This window comes from Ursus arctos, unplaced genomic scaffold (assembly GCF_023065955.2).
Source record: "Ursus arctos isolate Adak ecotype North America unplaced genomic scaffold, UrsArc2.0 scaffold_21, whole genome shotgun sequence".
NCBI lineage: Eukaryota > Metazoa > Chordata > Mammalia > Carnivora > Ursidae > Ursus > Ursus arctos.
In genome coordinates this window covers 10,720,731-10,744,641 of record NW_026622886.1, presented here as the reverse complement: position 1 = coordinate 10,744,641, position 23,911 = coordinate 10,720,731, and the positions used below count along the sequence as shown (strand labels likewise).

The 23,911-nt window shown below is 41.9% G+C and overlaps 2 protein-coding genes across 3 annotated transcripts in view; one reads left to right on the top strand and one right to left on the bottom strand.

Annotated features, from left to right (window-relative positions):
* Positions 1 to 7,564: 7,564 nt before the first annotated feature.
* NOPCHAP1 (NOP protein chaperone 1) lies at positions 7,565 to 15,898 on the top strand. Of its 2 annotated transcripts, XM_048218045.2 has the most exons (5): positions 7,587 to 7,734; positions 9,131 to 9,175; positions 9,415 to 9,501; positions 10,978 to 11,114; positions 12,814 to 15,898. In XM_048218045.2, the coding sequence occupies exons 1-5, from the start codon at positions 7,620 to 7,622 to the stop codon at positions 13,030 to 13,032; spliced, it is 603 nt and encodes a 200-aa protein (XP_048074002.1). In that variant the 5' UTR covers positions 7,587 to 7,619; the 3' UTR covers positions 13,033 to 15,898. The 2 variants fall into 2 exon arrangements, with proteins under 2 accessions (XP_026355549.1, XP_048074002.1); XM_026499764.4 differs by lacking the exon at positions 9,131 to 9,175 and having other exon boundaries at positions 7,565 to 7,734.
* Positions 15,899 to 16,942: 1,044 nt separating this feature from the next.
* The window catches only part of ALDH1L2 (aldehyde dehydrogenase 1 family member L2), a 58,152-nt gene continuing 51,183 nt past the window's right edge, over positions 16,943 to 23,911 (bottom strand). Inside the window, exons 22-23 of the mRNA XM_044384470.3 lie at positions 23,325 to 23,524; positions 16,943 to 21,433 (exon numbers count right to left, since the gene is read on the bottom strand). Coding sequence (XP_044240405.2) covers positions 21,378 to 21,433; positions 23,325 to 23,524 — 256 coding nt within the window. The 3' untranslated portion in view covers positions 16,943 to 21,377. The remainder of the gene's footprint in view (positions 21,434 to 23,324; positions 23,525 to 23,911) is intronic.

Here is a 23,911-nt window from a genome sequence, read left to right as displayed (position 1 = left end):
TTCATATGAGCGAGCAAGAACATCTTGTTTATATGTTAAGCACCATTTTTATTTCTACTTCTGTGAATTATCTGTTCATTTTTTCATGGAGTTATTTCATCTTTTTCTTCTTAGTTTTTAGAAGCTCTTTATGTTGTGGGTATTGAAACTTTCCAGTAGGATAAGCTGGAATCCTTGTTTTTAAGTTTATTTGCCTTTTTCTATTGCTTTGCTGATTTTTCTTAGGTAAAATTTCTTTTTGAATTTTGATATAGTCAAATTCATGGATCTTTTCTCTTAGTGGTATATGTTTTTACATATTTCTGGAACATTATCCATTTCAAATGGTTTCATATGGGCTTTCAAATTAGTTTGCACAGAGTTGTACAAAGTAGTCTTAATAAATTTTTCTATATTTTCTCTGCTTTTATGGTCATTATTCCATTAATATTTATTTCATGTATTTATACCTCCAAATCTTTCTCCGCTCCCCTCTTCTGGATTAGGTTAGCTAAGGTTTGTCTATTTTCCTGGCTTTTTAAATACTTAGCTTTGAGGGCTTCCTCTTGAAGCAAGGATTGCTTAGTAGCACGTTTTTACAGTTTTAGGTGGAAGAGACTTTTAAAAATGTGTCATTAATTTTCTAGTTATATTGAATTGAGTGTGATCGCAGAAGGCCATTTATATCATTTGCATTTTTAGAATGCACTGAAATTTTCTTTGCAGACTCTGATATGTCAATTTTGTGAAATTTCCATGTGACTTAGAAGGCTTAATTTGTATTATCAGGATTCAGTCCCCTCTTATTTCGATATTGTCTTTCTACTACGAACAGTATTGTAATTAGCTGGTCACCTCCTCTTTCTCTTTCCTCCTTTATCCCTAATATCTAATTTAAAGTATTATCTTTTGGCTGGCTCAATCGGTGGAGCATGTGACTCTTAATCTCAGGGTTGTGGGTTTGAGCCCCAAGTTGGGTTGGAGAGTACTTAAAAATAAAAAAAAATTAAAAATTAAATGAATAAATAAAGTATTATATTTTATTCCCAGCTTTCAAAAAACAAAATTTTCTCATTATCATCTCTGCTTTCTCCCCATTTTTGATATTTGTATTATATCCATAATATCAAATCTATAACAAATATATACTAGTCTGTTAACCTTATTCTCACCATTCTATCCTGAATTCTACTGTAAGATGCTTACCACCAAAACTGAAATTGAATTTGTCCAATCATTTTCTGAACCTTGTTCTCTAGTAGATACCTCAAGATGGCTCGGAGCAATATTTCCTCTGTCCTTAACATATTCATAACTGTCTAGATCTTTAAAACTTTTATATTTGAAAAGCAGTTACTGTCTTCTGTCCATTTCTTGACTGGATTATTTGTTTTTTGGGTGTTGAGTTTGATAAATTATTTATAGATCTCAGATACTAGCCCTTTATCTGATAAGACATTTACAAATATCTTCTCTCATTCCATAAGTTGTCTTTTGGTTTTGTTGACTGTTTCTTTTGCTGTGCAAAAGCTTTTTATCTCGGTGAAGTCCCAATAGTTCATTTTTGCTTGTGTTTCCCTTGCCTTTGGAGACACGGCTAGCAAGAAGTTGCTGTGGCCGAGGTCACAGAGGTTGCTGCCTGTGTTCTCCTCAGGGATTTTAATGGATTCCTGTCTCACATTTAGATCTTTCATCCATTTTGCGTTTATCTTTGTGTATGGTATAAGAAAATGGTCCAGTTTCATTCTTCCGCATGTGGCTGTCCAATTTTCCCAGCACCATTTGTTGAAGAGACTGTCTTTTTTATATTGGATATTCTTTCCGGCTCTGTCAAAGGTTAGTTGGCCATAGAGTTAAGAGTCCATTTCTGGGTTCTCTATTCTGTTCCATTGATCCATGTGTCTGGTTTTGTGCCAGTACCATACTGTCTTGATGATTATACTTTGTAATAGAGCTTGAAGTCCAGAATTATGATGCCACCAGCTCTGGTTTTCTTTTTCAACATTTCTCTGGCTATTCAGGGTCTTTTCTGGTTCCATTCAAATTTTAAGATTATTTGTTCCAGCTCTATGAAAAATGTCGATGGTATTTTGATAAAGATTGCATTGAATGTGTAGATCGCTCTGGGTAGCATAGACATTTTACCAATATTGTTCTTCTAATCCATGAGCATGGAATGTTTTCCCATTTATTTGTGTCTTCCTCAATTTCTTTCATGATTGTTCTATAGTTTTCTGAGTACAGATCCTTACCTCTTTGGTTAGGTTTATTCCTAGGTATCTTATGGTTTTTGGTGCAATTAGAAACGGGATTGATTCCTTAATTTCTCTTTCTTCTGTCTCATTGTTGGTGTATAGAAATGCAACTGATTTCTGTGTATTGATTTTATCTCCTGCCACGTTGCTGAATTCCTGTATGAGTTCTAGCAATTTTGGGGTGGAGTCTTTTGGGTTTTCCACATAAAGTATCATGTCATCTTCTCCAAAGAAGACATACAAATGGCCAACAGACACATGAAAAAATGCTCAACATCAGTTGACATCAGGGAAATACAAATTAAAACCACAATGAGATACCACCTCACACCAATCAGAATGGCTAAAATTAAAAGTCAGGAAACAAATGTTGGCAAGGATGTAGAGAAAGGGGACTCCTCTTACAGTGTTGGTGAGAATGCAAGCTGGCACAGCCACTCTGGAAAACAGTATGAAGTTCCTCAAAAAGTTTAAAATAGAGCTACCCTATGACCCAGCAATTGCACTACCGGGTATTTACCCAAAGGACACAAACATGATTCAAAGGGGCACTTGCACCCCAATGTTTATAGCAGCGATGTCCACAATAGCCAAACTATAGAAAGCGCCCAAATGTCCAATGAGAGATGAATGGATAAAGAAGATATGGTGTGTGTGTGTGTGTGTGTGTGTGTGTATACATATACACATGATAGAATATTACTCAGCCATCAAAAAGGATGAAATCTTACCATTTATATCGACATGGTTGGAACTGGAGGTAAAATGCTGGGCAAAATCAGTCAATCAGAGAAAAACGATTACCATATGGTTTCACTCATATGCGGAATTTAAGAAACAATATAGAGGATCATAGAGGAAGGGAGGGGAAAATAAAATAATATGAAATCAGAGAGGGAGACAAACCATAAGAGACTCTGAACTATATGAAACAAACTGAGGGTTGCTGGAGGAGAGGTGGGAGGGGGGATGGGGTAACTGGATGATGGACATTAATGAGGGCACGTGATGTGATGAACACTGGGTGTTATATTCAACTGATGAATCCCTGATCTCTACATTGGAAACTAATGATACACTGAATGTTAACTCACTGAATTTAAATAAAATGAGTTTAAAAAAAAGAAAGAAAAGCAGTTAAGCTAAATCCTTAGCTTAAATTTTCTTTCTTTGAGTATCTTAAATATGTTATTTAATTGCATTCTGGGGGTGCCTGGGTGGCGCAGTCGTTAGGCGTCTGCCTTCAGCTCAGGGCGTGATCCCGGCGTTATGGGATCGAGCCCCACATCAGGCTCCTCTGCTGTGAGCCTGCTTCTTCCTCTCCCACTTCCCCTCTCACTGGCTGTCTCTATCTCTGTTAAATAAATAAATAAAATCTTTAAAAAAAAATAATTGCATTCTGGCAAAAATCTTTCTGTCAGAACATCAAATGCCAACCTTATTTTCTTTCCTTGTAACTTATTGGGTGTTTTTGCCAAAATACTCTGGATGGTCTTTTTCCTATTTTTAGAGTCCAGGAGTTTTACCAGAGTATGTTTTGGTAGTGACTAATCTGGGCTGATTTTTCTAGGTAAATGATATGGTCTTTTGATACATATATTCAAATTTCCACACATTTTAGAATAATTTTCTTGAATTACTTTAAAAATAAATTGTTTTGCAATAATATTAATTTTATGAAAAATTCTCAAAGATACCACAGAGAGTTCTCGTATGTCTTTTATCCAGTTTCTGTCCTTTGTTACTACTGTACATACCATGGTACATTTGTCAAAAACAAGAACTGACATGTTAGTAGTTTGTGTTTTTCATGGAATCTATCCGTTTCATCTAAATTAGAAAATTTATTGTCATAATTGCTTAGACTAGTTCCCTTACCCCTTTGATGTCTGTAGGATCTGTGATAATGCTCCTATTTCATTTCTGATATTAATAATCTGTGTCTTCTCCAGTTATTTTCTGATTAGTTTGGATAGAGGCTTATCAATTTTATTGATTTTTGCAAATAATCAGCTTGGTTTTATTGACTTTTTATATTGTGTTTATTTTTATTTTATTGATTTCCACTATTATTTTCTTTCTTTGCTTGCTTTAGGTTTCATTTGCTCCTTTTTTCCTAGTTAATGTAGAAGCTTAGATAAATGAGACCTTATAATCTTTTCAAATATAAGCACTTGATGCTATAAATTTCCTTCCTTGTACTGCACTAGCTACATGGTGCACATTTGGGTATTTTCTGTGTTTATTTTAATTCAGCTTAAAATATTTCAAAATTTCTTTTTTTTTTTAAGATTTTATTTATTTATTTGACAGAGATAGAGACAGCCAGTGAAAGAGGGAACACAAGCAGGGGGAGTGGGAGAGGAAGAAGCAGGCTCACAGCGGAGGAGCCTGATGTGGGGCTCGATCCCAGAACACCGGGATCACACCCTGAGCCGAAGGCAGACGCTTAACGACTGCGCCACCCAGGCGCTCCCTTTTTTATTTTTTATTTGACTCATGGGTTATTTAGAACTGAATTGTTTAATTTCCAAATATTTGGAGATTTTCCAGATATCTTTCTATTTTGATTTTTAGTTTGTTTTTGATAACTTCGATAAGATTTTTAGTTTTGTTGACATCAGAGAGAAAACTTGGAATGACTTCAATCTTTTAAAGTTTTTGTGACTTGTTTTATGGCCTTGCATATATATGATCAATCTTATTGATGATTCTGTTACCATTGAAACAATATATATTCTGCTGTTGCAAGGTCAGGTGTTTTGCATATCAGTTCGGCTGGTTGATAGTTTTGCTCGAGGCATCTTTATGTATACTTATTCTACCAATTACTGAGAGAGGAGTGTCGAAATCTCCAACAATAATATTAGAATTTATTTCTCCTTTTAGTTCTATTAGATTTTCCTTCTTGTACTTTAAAGCTTAGTTATGAGACTCATTCACAATTATTATTGTTATATCATCACAATGAATTTATTTCCTTATCATTATGAAATATGCCTCTTTATCCTTGGTGCCTTAGTCTGCTCAGGTTGCTATGACAAAGTACCACAAATTGGGTGGCTTAAACAAGAAAAATTAATTTCCTCACGGTTCTGGAGGCTGGAAAATCCAAGATCAAGTTTCTAGCAGGGTAGATGTCTGCTGAGAGGTCTCCCCTTGGGTTGCAGAAGGCTGTCTTCTTACCATGTATTCACATGGCCTTTCCTTGGTGTGTGTGCATGTGGGGAGAGAAAGAGCAGTACTCTGGTGTTTCTTTATTTAAGGGCACTAATCCTATTGGATCAGGACCCCACACTTACAACCTCATTTAATCAATGATTGCTTCCTTAGAGTCCCCATTTCCAAATATAGCCGCACTCAGGGGTTAGAGTTTCAACATATAGATTTTGGGAGGTTACATTCAATCTGTAATACTTGGTAAGATTCTTTGTTTTGAAATCTACTTTGTCTAATAGTAATGTAGCTACTCTAGCTTGATTTTTGTTTCATATTTGCATGGTTTATCTTTTCCATTACTGGACCTTTAACCTATCTATGTCTTTACAGTTAAAGTGAACTTATTGCTGACAACATGCATCTGGGTCTTGTTTTAACCAGTCTAACAATTTTTGCCTTTTAAATCTTAGACTGATGTACATCTAGTCTAATTACTGGTATGGGTTTAGCTTAAGTCTACTATCTTGTTATTGGTTTTCTATTTAGTGCATCTGTTCTTTGCTCCTCTTTATCTTTTATCCTGTTTTCTTTTGGATTAATTGATTATATTTTACAGCTCAGGTTTTACCTCCACTATTGGCTGATCAACTATTCCTCTTTTTAGTTTTTTTTTTAGTTGCTCTACTATTTATAATATACATCTTTAACTTCTTACTATTTTAAAATCCTATTAAAATAGTTCACATAAAATATAAGATCCTTACAACGGATTTACTACCTCTACTATCTGTGCTAGTCTTCTTCTTCTTTTTTTTTTTAAAGATTTTATTTATTTATGTGACAGCCAGCCAGCGAGAGAGAGAACACAGCAGGGGAGTGGGAGAGGAAGAAGCAGGCTCCCAGTGGAGGAGCCCAATGCGGGACTCGATCCCAGAACGCTTGGATCACGCCCTGAGCCGAAGGCAGACACTTAACGACTGTGCTACCCAGGCGCCCCTGTGCTATTCTTCTTCTTTTTTTTTTTTAATAATGATTTTTTATTATATTATGTTAGTCACCATACAGTACATCCCTGTGCTATTCTTCTTATATGTATTTTACTGCTACATTTGTTATAAATCCTATAACATTTTAAAAAATCTAAACAATCAATTATTTTTAAAAGATTAAAAGTGAGAAAAACTGTTTCCATTTATTTTCATGTTTTACAAAACTGCTTTTCTGGTTAACAACATCATTTCTAGGAGGGGGACTAAATCCTACCGGTGCATCTCCTACTCTATCTTGGCTAGATATGAATGTCTGAATTTCTAAGTTATTGTTACAGATAGCTGCGTTAGTTTTGTACCTGTGGGTGCTTCTGATCTAGTCGACAATTCACAACAGAGATTTGAGGACATTTCTAAAGGCTACACTCCTGCTGTACAGGGGTGATCCATCAATCAATGAAACAATTCACAACTATTCATTTGTTCAACTTTTCTCTGTTCATTCATTAGTTAAACACGGATTAATCATTAACGATGTGGCTGACTCCAAGTGAGGCACTGGCGGTATAAGGGGAAAAAAGGTGCTGTCCTTTCCCTGAAGGATCTCCAGACAGAGTAGGTTTTAAATAGAAAGAGAGTTAAATCAGCTTTTAAAATGCATTAATCAGTGTCTTCCTCCTCAGTGCTTACTGTCATTTCTCCCATAATTCTTTGTGCCCTACGTTTTATAACTTGGTTGTAATATAATGGTAAGTCGTTATTATGATAACAATAAGGGAGGGTTGCTCAATGAACACAGTTTCAGCTTTGCAAGATGAAAAAATTCTAGAGCTCTGATACATAATGTAAATAGAGTCAACACTTCCGAACTGTACCCTTAAAAATGGTTAAGATGGTAGATTTTATGTTGTGGTTTTTTTTTTTACCACAACCTAAAAATAAAAAAATTTAAAAATGAGGAGGAAGGCAGCCCCAGGATGCGCTGTTGTCCGGACTGTTTACCTAAAATTGAGTTTTGCCAGCTCTTTCATCCAGTGACGGGACCTTCGGAGTCCCAACCTTCCTTTTCCCACCGGATTCCCGCCTCGGGGATCCGCCAGGTGTCGCCGTGGCCTTGGCCGCCCTCGCCCCGCCCACCACCAAGTTTCGTCCAATCGCGGCCCTGGCCCCGCCCCCGACTGAACCTCTTTCCTGCATCCGGGCCTGGGTGGGCTGGCTCTCAAGCCTAGCGAGGGGCATGGAGATCCGCGGCGAACCCCAGTCCGGCGCGAGCTGTTCGTCGTCCCCCCGGGACGGCTCGGCTGTCTCGGTGTCCAAGGAGCTGCTGACAGCCGGGAGCGGCGGCCGCGGAGGTGACGGGCGGGTGGCGGCGGCGTGGGGTGTGCACGTGCCGCAGGGGGCGTGTGGCCGGGGCAGCGGCGGGGGCCGGCCGGCGGCTCCCTTTCCAGGCCCCGCACCCCCGAGGGGACGCCCAGGGTTGCCCGCGGGGCTTCTGAGTTACTGCTACTGCAGGGGTGTGGTTCGGGGGCCTCGCGGCAGGCACCCGGCCGCGGGCCCCGGGATGGTGGTTGTATTCCGTACGATAGTGGGCGCCCACACCGCAGAGTGCAGCAGCAGGACACCCACAGCAGCAGGGTGGGACCTGGGGAGGGTCTTAGGTCGGCTCTCCGGTCCCGGCAGCGGGCTGGTGGGGGAAGCAGGTGACTATTATGGATTCACCTCCCCACCCCCACCCCTCCTTGCTCACAGAACCACCCGTTAGTGCCTTGCCTCTCTCTTGTAGAGGGGCACTTGGGTCTAGGAAATTCACATAGGATTTCAGACACCATAGTAGAGAGTTGAAAAGCGTGGATTCGAATCCCAACTCCACGACTGATTAGCTGTGGAACAACAGCACAGTTGTTTACATTCTCAACGCTCCAGTGTTCACATTTGGAAAATGGAGGTAGTAGTACCTGTTGATTTTTTTTTTTTTTTTTGAGGAGAAGGAGAATGCGCATAAGGTCTTTGGTCATATTCTCAGGGAGTATTAGCTTGAAGACGTTCTGTGAGAACCCAGAGCATCCCAAAGTGTTATAATAATACCCAACGCTTGTGTAGTGCTTAGTGTGACCTTGGATTTAATTAACGCATTTAATCCTCACAAAAACCCTGTGCAGAAGGTTCTGTTATCTATATTTCATAAGTGAGGAAACTGAGTCACAGTGTATCATACAAATAAGTAACTTGCTGAAGATCATGTGGCTGAAAAGTGACAAAATTGGGATTCGAACACAATCAGTCTGAGTGGATTCTTTATGCTAATCCATTTGTTAGACCTAAAGCAGTAATCAAAGAATAATTGTTGAGCTCTGCTTTGGGGGGTGAATAGGGTTTTTGTACTTGAGTGAAGAGGTTTTCCAGAAGTTGGAAACAGGGTGATCAAAGCCTTGAGTTTTGAAATACAAGTCCTGTCCTCCGAGCTCTGGTGGGCTGAGGAGTTTGTTGATTTGAGGAGTAGTGAGTGATGGGGCTGAAAAGGTGCATGGGTGTGGGGGGGGTGGACAGACAAAAGTTTTCCAAAGGGCTCATTTGTCCAGGTTGGACCTCTTTAATTAAGGTCCACTAACAAGGCAGGTGTGCTTTCTAAACAAACGAGTGCTCCAAGAGGTTAAGTACTTTGCCTGATATATTGCAGCTAGTAACCATTTCTGGCTTCACTTAACCCTCATTGTACCCTTTGCGGCTTCCTCTGTCTCTTCGTTGCAGAAACTCATTTGTCACTGATGGATTTCTGGTCCATAAAGGGTGCAGGTTAGTTTGCACTTACTCCTCAGCATCGGTGACTCCTACAGATGTATCAGACAGGCCGAAGGAAGGGGAGGTGGGGGTGCGGAAAGAAGTAAAATATTGTCATGGAACTTGGGGAGCCTCTTTTTCTAAAAATGTCTTGGGGAATGTGGACTGTTCAAGACCTGAGAGCGGTCATGGAAAGTTTGCTGACCGGCCCCCGTTTCTTTGTTATAGTAAATTAAGCGTGTGTGTGCTTTCAGGTATATGGGACAGGTTACTCATCGACCCCAAGCGTAACTGCAGAAAAAATTCCACTCTTCAAACAGTTCGGATAGAGAGGAGTCCCTGTAAGTATCTTTCCCTCTCTTTCTCTACTCCCCTTCTCTCTCAAGAACCTCCTCGGATGTTAAATTTTGCCCAACTAAGCAGTAGAGATCCACAGAGTAGAGATCCAGTCTGGCCGGAGCGGTTCATTGTCCCCCCAGGACAGCTCAGGGGTCTCAGTGTCTTAGGAGCTGCTGACAGTGTTTTCCATCTGTGGAGTTCCGTCTGAGTCTTTTTTATATCCTTCATTTCTTTCCTCATTGTGATCGCCGTTGTGTGGGGCTTGGTATTCTAGGACCTCATTTCATCCTTCCAGCAGTCCTATTTTACAACGAACGGCCATTTCTTGACCTTCACCACCTTTCTTTTTTCTTCTTCTGTACTCTGGACAGTTCAGTCATGTACTGTGTGGCTGTACCAGTGACTTAACAAGTCTTGAGAGCTCATCATGTGCACAGTTTCGTGCTGGGCCTCTTTTGAGAGCTAAAGAAATTAGACATACCTTGTTTATTGATTCCCCTGTACTTAGCATAGTAGAGGTATCACTCCTGTTTTTACAGATGGGTAAATTGAGGTTTTGAATGATTAAATTAAATTTATTATTTAGGACACGTGTGGTTGCAAAAAACTAAAATCCAGCTCCGATTGCCTTAAGCCAAAAAATAAATTATGCTGGCCGATTTTCTCGAGGGGGGAAAAGCCCAGTGATTTCAGGTACATCTGCATCCAGGTGCTTGGTGTCCTAGGGGTCTGCTGCTCTGTATCGCTTAGCTCGGCTTCCCTCGGTGTTGGTAAATCTTGAGCAGGCTCTTCCTCACGTGTGGCAGGTTGGCCAGTCATTTACTCACTCAGAAGGAAGGGATCTCTTTCTCACAGTTCAAGCCAGAGTCCCAGGGTCCTGTCTTATTGGCCTGACTAGATCGCAGTGTCACTGAATATGCCACTGAACCAGATCATGTTGACCAAGGCACAAGAGTGACTGAGTGACTGAGTGACAGAGCTTAAAAGGAAAGTCAGGGTTATGTTACCAGCAGCAAGGGAACAGATACTGGGCAGGTAAAAACAAGCACTACTTAGTTAACTTGCCCAAGGTAATTCAGGGAGTAAGAGGTGGAACTGGGGTTCTGTTAATAACCTTGTCAGCCTGACCCCAAAGCCTCAGAGCCTGATACCTCTAACTATAGAGTCATACATTCTCCTCATTCAGTTACTATTGGTTGAATGCCAGCTATCTAGGAATGTACAGTTCTGGGGATATATGAAAACACAAATAAACATTGAGAAATATTCACTAACTTGTGTAGTCCTGCTTTAAGGATTCAGAAGAGAATGGAGGTTTCTTAAAATGGAAGAAATCTGAAAGATTTTTTTATTATAACTTTTGTTGCTCTTGTTACTGTTGAATTAAGGAGTGTTTTACAATAAATTCTGGATTTTGAAAGTTGAAGTTTGGCCAAAGACTAACATAAATATTGCTAAACTGTATTTTCTCTCCTTAGTATTGGACCAAGTACAGACCTTTCTGCCCCAGATGGCTCAGGCGAATGAAAAGCTAAGAAAAGAAATGGCAGCCGCACCACCTGGTCGTTTCAATATTGAAGATATTGATGGGGCTCTTGGAAAAGTTATACAAATGGTAATGATGCTTTGTTTTTATTTCATAAAATAAAATTACCAGTTTGCCTCATCATCCATAAAGTAGAGGAGTTTTCTGTTGAAATTCAAGTGATATTTTCCTTCTTGCAGAGTCAGCTCACATTTCCAGTACTGCGTGGGAACTTGGTCGTTTTATGATTAGGGATCTTACAGATCAGTAAGTTTTCCTGAGTGGAGTTTAGGAATTCAGCAGTAGAGAAGAGGAGGGCTTTTTCAAGTCAAATACTACGTTTGTTATCTTGAAGCATTAATTTACTATGTGTCCCAAGTGGATTGTTTTTTCCTAAAAGAAGGCCTGAAAGAAGTAATCATAACCTGATTCATTATAAATATAAAAATAAATGATGCATTTAACAGACTGATAATCTAAGTTCCATGGGAAATCTTCTCCCTGTGTCCTCACATCTTCTGTCTACACCGGCGTTCCCTTTATAACACGTCTGGACAGAGCTGACACCGTTGTTAATGGTAACATCTCATTCATTGGCGGCTCTGGTCAGCTCTACCTCCAGAATATGTTCCAGATCCAGCCACTCTGCACGATGTCCCCTGCTGCCACCCCTTAGTCCACATCATCGCGGTCTCCCCTGTGGACTCTTGCAGTGATTTCTCAACAGGTTCCCCTGCTTCTGCCTTTTCTTTCCTAGAATCTGTCTTTACACTGTGTGTGGCCCACGTTCCCATCACATTTCTGATGAATTCGGAGTCCTTTGAGGGCCCGTGTGATCCGGCCTCCAGCTCTCCATCTGACTTACCTCCCACCGCGCCCCCTCTTTCCTGCACTCCCATTCAGTGTCCCTGCTCCAGATTTCTTCTCTCTTTGTACAGGGCTCTTCTAAGATTTCTGCATCCTCACTCCTTCCATCTCTCATCAGTTGTCACCCCAACAAGCGGCCTTCCCCGATGGCTCTATGAGAAGCTTATCCTATCCTGCTTTGCTTTTCTTCATTTTCACGGCCCTACACTGTCCCTTACGTGTAGTTGTCCACTGTCTGTCTTTCCCAACTAGGACAGAGGTGAGCAAGAATTTTGTGTTTGGGGCCAGCTAGTAAATACTTTAGGCTTTTGGACCGCCCTGTCTCTGTTGTGACTGCTCATTTCTGCCGTTTCAGCATGAAAGCTGCTGTAGACGATATGTATGAATAGGCAGGTTTTATCAACTTATTTATGGACACTGAAATTTGAATATCATATAATTTTCATGTTTCATGAAATACTATCCTTTTGTTTTGGTTTGGTTTTTTCTACCATTTAAAAAAACATCCTTAGCTCACGAGCTAAACAAAAACAGGTGGCGGACTGGGTTTGGCCTGCAAGCTCTAATTGGCCAATCCCTCTCAAAAACAGAAGTTCCAGAAAGGCAAAGATTTTGTTGCTGTTCTCGTGGCATCTCTCGGACCTCGCGTGGGGCCTGGCTTGGGTTAGCATCTGTTGAGATTTGTTGGACGTGCTCAGGGTATACAGAATCGGGTCGTGGGGGACTTTTTATACTTGTATACCTGTAAGTCATGCCGGACTCTGGCAACTGACAGGGAAGAAGTGCCCTATTGTACTGAAAACATTTCCTGTCCCATATGCTTCCATTTCTGTGCTTAGTGTTGTTGGTTCTTCCCAAGGTTGTTATCACAACTTTCTAGGAACTGCCCTGAAATCAATTTCTCGCCTGGTGCTTTTGGCAGGACGTGGCCTTGTTTGAGATGAATCAAGCCGATTCCAAAGAAGAGGACAGTTCAGAAGAGAGTTCGCAAGACAGCTCGGAGGACAGCTCAGAATCTGAGGGGGAGGACGACAGCACCTCTTCTGAAGTCACCATAGATAACATTAAGCTTCCTCATTCGCAAGATGGAAAAGGCAAGATCGAGGTTTTGGACAGTCCTGCCAGTAAAAAAAAGAAATAGTAAAATAAATGATCTCAGAAACAGGTGATACATGCCTGCTAATTCTGCGGAAAAAAGAACATGGCTTGCTGGTTATTTTGCATTTCAGGTATCTGTGGTGCTTTTATGTATTATCAGATGTATTTTGTTTCTCAGAGAAACAAAAGCTCCTGTTAAAGAGGTTCGAAGGTCTCATTTGGAGACCTTGTAAGAGCAGACTCTCTGATCTCACGCTAAAGAGATTTCACTTAGAAAGCTTAACTTTATGTATGGTGACAGTGAAGTTGTTGGCCTTTTCTTTCTTCAGCATAGACTTCAGAAATAGCAAACTTATTTTAAAGCAAAAATACAGATTGTTTGCTTTAAAGTTATTCTCGTGAATAAAACAATCTGAGTTATTGAAGGTCATTATAAAGTCAAGTTTATTTGTTAGCATCACAGTGGGTTCAATGGGGGAGAATTTTTTTTAAGAGACAGAAATTTTTTACAAAGAAAAGAATTGCTTATATTCAGCTGCCCTCGGGCATATCTACTTTCATTAAAAAAAAAAAAAAGTCCTTTCCAGTTCGAGCTGGAACTCTGGCGCTCTGTGGTTTCATCACTGCTGGGGACTCTGCAGCCACTCTGCACGGAGAATTTACTGGTTGGAAAAATTCATGGTTTTTTTGTCTTTGTTTTGCGGATTTTTTGTTTCAGCTATGAAAACTATTCTACACGGTTGCCCACAGTTTAAAACCTATCAAATGTAGAAAATAAGGGACATCACAGACAAAATAGGGCGTGGTCCAAAAAAAATGTAACCACTGGTTTTTCCCTTTCAAAGGTCAAAATGATCCCAGGCTGGAGTCGTCTTTTGCCTCATTCTTGACCTTATTAAATTTGTTTCAGATCTCATCTGCCAAGGGACTGGCTTTGCTCAGGATATAGGCCTGAGAATTGAAACGATCATCGCCAAGTGGGTTGAGCTGATGCAGTTTGTCCCCTCATGTTTTAGAGCTCTCTTTTAACTCTTTTTTCCCACTCCTCACGTTAGCTCAAGACATCTTGTAAATACTCTGAAGGTAATTCTCAAGGTTCTTTCTGGTATTTCCCATTGCAAATTGGAACCAGCTCTTCTGGGCTGTGCCTCATGAAATGTACGAAGAATCGAACAGATCTGGAAATGAGACTCCTCAGCTGCAAAGGTTACTGTGCTGTATTTAGTAGCACCAAACATAACTGTGGTGAATTATTGGTGGAAATAGTTAAAGATCGCCTCCTGCCAGCTAATATCTTTTGCTGCATTGGGGGAAGAGTTACATTGGTCTGGTTCATGACTTAGCATGGCGGATGGTGCCGAGTGGGCACTGGATAATGTTATTAAACGACTTAATGGATATATGAGGGTGTATAGGAAATTTCAAGCCATGGTGGGCTGCTCCAGGCAGGGGGTTGTGAAGGTGGAACTTCACAGGAAGTACACATCCCAGTGGAAATACGCTGAGTGATCAGCGAGAGACCAGTCTAGAAATACATACTATGTGTATAGAATTTTAATAGTTCCCTCCTGCCATAGCTATCTCGTATACTACAGCGAGCCTCCCTGTACAGCAAAGGAAGTCAACTAAATTCAGACATTCTTATGACATAGTAGAAAAAAGAAAAACATGAAAATTTAATTTATGATAAGGATGTCATTTTAAGTGTAAAATGGATGAATTATTCAGTGTACAATGTCAGAACTGGCTACTTCAAGCAAGGTCAGATCTTAGCCTCATACCATGTGCTAAGATAAATTTTATGTGGATTAAAGACTCAAATATAAAGAAAAAATTAAAAGTTTCATACTAAAATATGTGAATATCTAATAGTGAAATTGGGAAAAAGGTTTTTTTTTTCCTTTTTCCAGGAGGTAGGAGTCAAAAAAGTTTTTTTGGTTTTGCTTTTTAAGCAGAGTGCAAAATCTGAAATCACAAAGGAAAAGAGCAGAAAACAACATCTGCACAAATATTAAAAACCAGTGCATAGCAAAGAAATTTTAAAGGCAAAGGACAAATTGGGAAAAATATTTGTAACATAAGACTGAGTGCCAATATATAAGGGGCTGTTACAAATTTTAAAAAAGACTAATATCTTAATAATGAAAAGGCTGTAAGACAATTCACAGAAAAAAAATGTTTAACTCCATGTATCCAAAAAAAAAATGGCAAATGAAACCAAGATTGCATTGTTGACTTAGCAAATTGGCAGATGAAACCATAGCCAGTACTTACTGAGCCCTTCCTGTGTGACCCGCTATGTAAGTGTCTCACATTTTGAGTCAGCACCACTCAGTCGTATATGAAAATTTACTGAGCTGCACATTTAACATTTGTGCACTTTGCTGTAAGCATGTGACACGTTAAGTAGAAAGCTGTTTTGTTTGTCAGCATTTGGCCCTTCAGGCTGCTGGAAAGTAAATCGCTGTTGTGCTTTGGTTAGTCTGACCTGTGCTTTCTGTGCCTGGTGCTGGGGTGTGAGACGTGGCAGCCCCTTGGACAGCGGTTCTGTTCCTGCTAAGGTTGATGAGGGGTACCGTGCTCCTGGGGTTCCCATCCTTCTATGACTCTCTGACAGTTATAAATCCGAAAATCTGGTATAATGGTGTTTGTAGCAACAATTTCATTCTGAATGAATCTCCTGTCCGTTCCCATATTTTAATTGTGCATTAAATAAGATACTTATATTAAAAATCCTGCCTTACGAAGTAGCTTGTATTACTGTACCTGTACCCACTGGTCTGGTAGGACAGGCAAGGGGAGAGGCTGAGTCTTATCTTCACTTGTATTTCCCTCCGTGCCGAGCAGAGGGCCTTTCACTTGGTCAAAATGTACAATAAATGTTCATTAAACTGCTCTTTTTCTCTTTATGTCAGTAAAGTAATTCATTTTAAACGACAGTGACTCTCGATCCTGAAGAAACAAGACAGGGTAATTATGACTGGTAGACTTTTCCAAAAAGTTGAACGCTGGAATCTTTGTGGTTGAATCCCCACCACCCACCTGGTCATGGGAAACCCCTGCCAGCGATTGGAGTGGGAATGAGAACGTGACACAAACTTTCCCGTGAGGCATAGCAAAATCTCGTGTAGACTTTGGGAAAGGAAAGGATTTTTCATTCCTAAAAAGAGGTGGTTCCTTTCTTCTTTTAGAAGAAAGGCTTGAACATTTTATGACTGGGTAGGATTCCTGGGAGTCCTGTCTAGTGGCCGTGAGTGGAGCCAGCTCTTGAGTCTGGGCCCCAAGGACAGCAAAGTGAAGCAGGGGGCACCATGGAGTCACTGCATTGAATAACTCTGCAGATGGAATCCCTAGACTTGGTTTGGTGACACAGTTAAGTGTGCTGCTTGTTTCAAACCAAACCAAACCAAACCAAACCAGTGCCTTCTGAGATAATTCTGCTTCTATCCACCTCACAGAGGAGAAGGGTAGGCCTGGACCTGCTACGTACCTTTCCTGAGGCCTCCCAGTAGGTAAGTGGTGGAGCCAGGTGTCGCTGAGCCGGTCACACCCAGCCACCGCGGGCCCACCAGTTGCTCTGCCGCCAGCACAGACCCCAAAGCTGTCCGGACCAGACCTCGGCCTGGCCTCTTATCTCAGTTTCCCCACCAGCAAAATGGGGGTAACAGTCTCCCTCATGGGCTTTGGTAAGAAATGAATGAGTTGAAAGAGCATGTGTTTGTCCCAGTACTCAGTCGATGTGAGGCATTACGATGCTATGGGGTAATGCACCGTGGTGGCAAGAATCTGGGGGAAACTTAGTAAGATTATAGGTCCCAGGAATTTATCCTAGTTACAGCGTTGTTCACAAATTTCTATAGAAGATTTACTGCCAAGTTTAAAATACCAAAAACCAACTATGTCCAGCATACGTGTAGACGTACGCCAACCGAGGACAAGTTAAAGCCACTGAACACAGGAAGAAGTACGTTTATTGACACAAAGATGCTTGTATATTGTTCATTGCAAAAGGCAGATAACAAAGTTACGTACAGTATTCTAGTAATTCTGTAAAATACAGATTCATAGGAAAAGTCTGGAACAATCTCAAATGCCTGTGGTTCTTTCTGTGTGGAGAGTTTATAGTGGAATCTTACCTTCTGATTTTATGTATTTTTACATAATTAGGTATTATTGAATCATTTTAAAAATCCACTAGGGTATTATTTGCATAACAGCGATGATAATCACCCCATCCACCATGTCTCACATCCGAGAATCTCCTTCAGCCCAGCTTCCCCTCTACAGCTCTCCTTTCCTGGAGGGCAGGCATGGGGAAACCAGTTCGGCTTCTCACCCTGTCGCCGGCCACTTGCACCACAGCTCTTGCAGACGGTGACATGTTCGGTGCGTGCTGCTGTTCACCACCCGGGCCCTGATGTAGGCCTCGGCAGTAAAAGCCATCCAGCTTGGTTAAGACCACCGGCTTCTCTGCCAAGGGTCCCTCTTCTGCCACCTAACAGCCGTGTGACTTGGGCAGGTCACTTACCCTCTTTCGTTAGAGAGCACGTATTTGTTGAGCTCCTTCTACGTATTAGGCGCTGCCGACGCAGCACTGAACAAAGCAGCCCCTGTTCGTGAAGTTCGCGTTCCGACGGGGAGAGACCGACAATAAATAAAGGGGCCCGGTTGTGATAAATGCTACGAAAATAAGGCGGGATAAGAAGACTACACAATGACAGGGCAGATGAGGTGTGACTGCAGGAAGAGGCACTGGTGTGCCGGCACTGACTGCTCGTACTCAGACCGCACGCATCTGTAGTTTGCCATCAGCCTCGATGAGAGCATTTCTACACGGACGTTAGCAACCGCTCCAGGAGTCTTTTTCCCCCGAGAACCAATTGGTAAATATTTACCAGCACGCCACTGGGAAGAGGCACAGCAAATGCAAAGGCCCTGAGGTACGAGTTTGCTCGTCTGTTCGAGGAACATCAAGGCAGCCGGGTGGCCAGGCAGAACAAGAGGGAAGTTCATAGGGGACAACGTCCGAGGGGCCAGGAGCAAGATCGACAGGACGTCGTAGACCCCAGTAAGTACACCTGACTTTATCGAATTGGGGGCCATTGGAAGGTTTGGGCAGAGAGAGGAAAGACAGCATCTCACTTTAACTTCGAACAGATCCACACAGGGAGGAATGAGGAAGACAGGCTGGGAGCCCCGGGCGTAACCAGGATCAGCGGTGAGGCTGGCTCGGTAGTCAGGAAGCTGGTAAGAAGGGCCCCTCAACTTACTCGTTTTTCCCAGACGTTGTGAAGATTAAACAAGATGGCATTTACAAAGTGCTTGCTAGAGTGTCTAGCACACAGGAGGCCCTCGATACATGATAGCTGTGGTTACTGTTGACCAAAAAAAGGCCAATCCTGGGGTGGAGAAGGGGTGCTCCTATCTGATTAGGAAGGCAGATAATTTTAGCACCAAGTGATAAGTACTGTGTTCCTGACAAGTGAGAGCTTAGAGGAGAGACCCTCAAGCCAAGCTGGGGGTAGGAAGCCACAAAGGGTGTGGGAGCAAAAGGTGACTGCTTTAGCCAAGGCAAGAGGAAGAGGATCAGAAGACCCACTTGGAGTGTCCACACCTCCCCATGCAGGTAATAATCAGATCACAGCTTTATTCTTTAGCAAAATAATCTGTGATCTGAAAGAATAGTGATTATCTCTAAAAAAATTTTTTTCTTAAGTAATCTCTGTGCCCGACATGGGGCTCGAACTCACGACCCCAAGACCGAGAGTTGCATGCTCCACCACCTGAGCCAGCCAGGCACCCAGAATAGCGATAATCTAATTATTCCCTGTGTTAATTAAATCACCTGGTAGGCTGTGGGTCATTATGTTCCAATTAAAATTCAGTGTCATTTTGTGAATTCCATGGAACCTTTGATTCTGATCAGCAAATACAAAGACTCAAGCCAGTAGGAACTTTAGAACGTGCTATGGAAGAAGTTGTTAATCTCCAAGCATGGGCTTTAGGAGATCTGCGAACCCCTTGAAGATACTTGCAGAATTAGGTATGTGTGCGGGAATTTGGGTAGAAATGGCATGGAAGGGCTCCACAGCTTTTAGCAGATTCTCAAAGAGTTGTGTGGCCCAAAGAAGATGAAAAACACTGCTACTGAGATACGTAATAGGCGGTAAAATCAGTCCAGAAGAGACGGACATGGTTTTGTTTGCCATTTTATCTATCATTAAAATATTCAGGGGAGCCTGGGTGGCTCGGTTAAGTGTCTGCCTTCAGCTCAGGTCATGATCTTAGGGTTCTGGGGTCAAGCCCCGCGTCCTGCTCCCTGCTCGGCAGGAAGCCTTCTTCTCCCTCTTCCTCTGCCTCTTCCCCCTGCATGTGTGCTTTCTCTCTCTGTGTCAAATAAATAGATAAAATCTTTTTAAAAAAATTTTGGTAAAGTGATATTTTAGTTCATATGAAATCTGTTAAAAGGCTGCATTTAAAAGTGTTTCCTTTATAAGAAGGCCTTTGTCATTTAATTCAAATATGAGCTGTCAATTTGGACTCAGAGAATACTCATTCCAATTTAGAATTTCAGCTGTGCCCGACTCCGATGGTAAATGAGCTATCGTGTAATAAAAAATGCTCACAGGCAAATTATGCTCTCGGTGTGCCGGGATCACACCTGGTGTTCTTCCCTTTGGATGTTTTCCGCCTCTGATTTTGTTGTTGTTTGTTAATTGGTTCCCCACATTCCCTTTATGATAAGCTGCTGAGTCTCTGAAGTACCAAGTGTCCCCTAAGGGCTTCTTCAAAGTCAGAGATAGGAGTGTTTACTGAAATTTACTACTTTAAATTTACTACTTTAAAAGGAGGAGTAACAGAAGTTCTTTGCTCAGACCATCCTCCGATGACACTGCGGTTCAGGATCTCACCTTCTCGTCCCATGGGGATGGTGGTAATTTACTCACCTAACTATTTTTGTCTGACAACAGTCAATTTTGTGAGTCCTGCATGGATTGTACTAATTCCCATTTCTTGGGCGCAGTAGACTGTGGTCCAAACAGCTTGTCAGGTGTGTGATGCGTACCATCGCACTGAATCCTTCCAGCACCTCGTGAGACAGGGACTTTATCCCCATTTTATAGATACCAACGCTCTGAGATAGCAGGTAACTAACTTGCCTAAGCTCTCCCAACCAGTGGTCACACAGCGGACTCGGCAGGTAGAAAAGTGGAAAACGAGATGTTCAATGAAGAACAAATGAGCTGCCGAAGGAAAAGCGGTCCTTTCCCTCGTACCATTGCTCTTTTTCATGACATGGCCTTTTCCAGCGCTGCTGCGCCAAGCGCCGTGTCGGAATAACGGAGTGGAGGAATCAGTGACCCCTGAAAAGGACTGTAGGGAAATTAAGTCATCTAGTTAGTTTATCTCGATATATTTTTAAAATAGCGATGGGGGATGCAAAGTTGATTTTTTCTCGAAGACCATGAACATAGCACAATGCAAGGTACTGCTGTTATTGCATTGACTCCTCAGAATAAATCTCCTGAGGAAGGCATTACTCTCCCCATTTGACAGATAAGGAAACTGAGGCTGGGGGAAGTTGAGGAAGTTTCCCCGAGTCACATGGCAAGATGGTATGATATGAACCAAGACCAGCCTCCAAAGGCCATTTACACTCTATATCATCCTGTAAAATTCACTTTTTAAAAGCTATTTATTAGAATTTAAGCTATCTGGGGCCAGAGCTGATGTCATTGAATGCTGTCTATGGTAAGTGTATGTCTATGGTAAATGTCCTGAGAACATCACATAGTACCCCATACCTAGTAAGTACTCAAGCACCGTTTTGGGTTGGCTGTCCATCACAGTAGGTGGGAAATAGAACATCAAAAGGCACAAAGATGTATCTTATGTCCAAATATGAAAAAAAAAAGGAATTTGCTTCACATTCCTTACGGGATATACTGTTCCTTGAGAGAAAAATTATAGCAAATCTTTTTAAATAGCCCCATAGGTAGAGTTCAGAGGTTAAAACCTACATATGTTATGCAGTTTCCCCCAAATGCACCATGTGCATGATAACGGCCTGATACATTTTTCAAGATGAACAACAATGGCTAGATTAGTGTCGGTGGGGAGGAAAAGCGACTTGGCGGTTTAGAAACATGTGGGTTATACAACGTAGTCAACCCCCAACAACTACAAATCGTTTTAAAGTATAAAAGGTGTATCAGAAAATAGGCACAAGTGTAAATGCTTGGACACGTGGCCCTGACCCACTTTATGGTCCGTGTGTGTGTTTTCTCGCTCGTGGCTGGTCCCTCGTCCCTCAGCGCACCCGGGCTTCTGAAGGGCGTTGAGGGATCAGGCGTGGTGCTGCCGAGGGTTCCCGAAGACGGCACGGCCCTAGTACTCCAGCGTCACCGTCTTGGTTTTGAGGTATTCGTTCAGAGCTTCCTCCCCTAGGGAACAGAAAAACAGTTCATGGGCCAGTGGATGCAATGCCAGCAGACTTTGGATACAGATGTAGGCGTGCAGGTCGCTAAGTGACTAGAATGTGGCCGAAGCCAGGGCTTCCCAAACTGTAAAGTGCGTGTGAGTCACCCAAAGGCCTCATGAAACTGCGGAGTCTGATTAAATCCATCGACGGCCCTGAGATTCTGCATGTGTGACCGTCCCCCGATGACGCGGATGCTCGTGGTCCACGACCGCACTTTGAGGAGTAAGGGCTTAGACCACCTATCAGGTCTTCTGAGGAACAGTGCTGACTTGGTCAGTCTCCGCCAGAAAATGTGCTCTCACCTCGTTTCCCTGCCTGACCACAAACTCTCATCTCCATCCTTTCCCCATTTAGGCTGAATGGAAGTGACCAAGATACTGTCCTTCGGGTTATATTAAACGAAGCAGAACTGAGCAGAAGAAAGAAAGTTTGAGAGCCTCTGGTGTAATCTTATTTTAAAGATAATGCAGTTTCCCTGATTTATATAGTATAGAGAAGAGTATATCCAGGCTAGAAAATCAGTAGGTTTGCCTTTCTGTTTCTATTCTATTTTGAGCTCGTACAAATCACTGATTTCCATGGCAGTGAAAGGGCACAAATACCACAAGGACAACTCATGAATATATGATTCTGGAAGTTGAGCTAAAACAACTTAACCTTAATGGAAAATTGCCCCGGGAAGCTTTTAAAACTCCTAATCGCAGGTCATACCCCAGACCCACTAAATCAACATCTTTGTATTTTTTAAAGCTCCCAGGTGACTGTAATCCAATGTGCAGCTAAGGCTGGGAACCCCTGGGCTTAGGGAGTTTAAAATTGAGAGAGAAAGAAACCATTTAGGCAAATTCTATTGTTTTATGATAAACACCATTTACCTTCAGCTCAATGGAATTTAAAATGAGAGCTGCTTTATTGGTGCAGAAACATTACCAAAAGTCACCAGGAAAGAGAAAATGTAAAAATACCCCACATTAACCAAACTTTTATTAGTGGACTAATAAATCAGTAAATCACGAACATTTCCATTTTTGAAACAACGTGCTGGATTGGCTCTGGGGAGTAAGAACGTGGGCTCTGCAGGCAGACTGCCTGGCTTGGAATTCTCTTTCCAAGCAGTGACCGGCTGTGTAACTTTGGGCAAGTTATCCAACCTCTCTGAGCCCCAATTTCCCCGTTTATAAAATAAGGATAATAATAGCACCTCCCTCCCGGGGCTACTGTGAAGATTGCTTGTGCTATTACAGGTAAAGTAATTAGCAGAAGATCTGGTCCATACTTACTATTCAAAGTAAGCTGTTACTTGAAATGTGGTAGTGTCATTGCCTGCAGAGAATTCTCTTTTGGACTTCCTGCAACTCTAAATCTGAGTTCCCAGACTGCCAGAAAACCCTGCCAATTGCAGTATTGATTCTGAAAGACTGCCAGGCAGCTTACAGAGAGGATTTCTTCTTGGAACTAGCTGCTTTTGCCCTCCACCCACTTCCCTTTGTTGGTTTCACTTGGTCCCATGAAAGCTAAACCAAGTGCATGCTGAATGTCAGGTAAAAAAAAACTAGGCATATTTTAGCTAACAGATATTGCCAGTGGGTTTTTTGGGGTTTTTTTCTCCCCCCTTTCAACATTCATCTTGTTCTTTGAAAAACGCTTTTCCATGCAATTTGGGTACTTTTCTGTATGGACGTTAGCTAACAATGTTTAACATTAAAACACAGTCAGCACCCGGAGAAACCCAGATCCAACTGCCGTATAGGAAATGTCCTTCAAAACAAGACCCGAGCGGTGCAGGGAACGTCAAACAGACTTCCCTGTGACAGGCAAACACAGGGAACATGCAGGAGCAAAGCAGAGCATACCTAAGTCTTTCCCAAAGCCAGATTGTTTCACTCCCCCGAAAGGGGCTGCCACGTCCGTCTTGTTGTACGTGTTCACAAACACAGTTCCTGCTTCTAGTCTCTCGCTCACATACATGGCTTTACTGATGTCTCTTGTAAAAACCCCGGAGGCCAGACCGTACTCTGTATTATTTGCTCGCTGCAACACTCCTTCGATGTCCCTACAAGATGTTTTTAGGAAGACAAAACTTCATTGAATGTAAAGCGAATCATTCGCATTTTATGTTCTAACAGTTTACCCTGCGTGCTAGAAACAGAAAAACGCTACCGCAACTTAAGTGTTCATGAATGAAATATTCCAGGCTTACACCAAGAGAGAGTCCCAATGAGCTATTATAACTCTATTATTATATTTTTCATGTAGACCATGCGACACCTTTTAAAATCTGAAGTCATCTTTTCCATTCTCTTCTTGGTTCTCCTTCACGACTTCTCACCTCCTCCCCCTCCCTTGAGTCCCGCTTCTAGATGTATTCGCAGAGCACCCCCTCTTTCCCTCCATCTCTCCAGATTTGGAATACAGTTCCAGGTTCATTCATTCAGCCCCT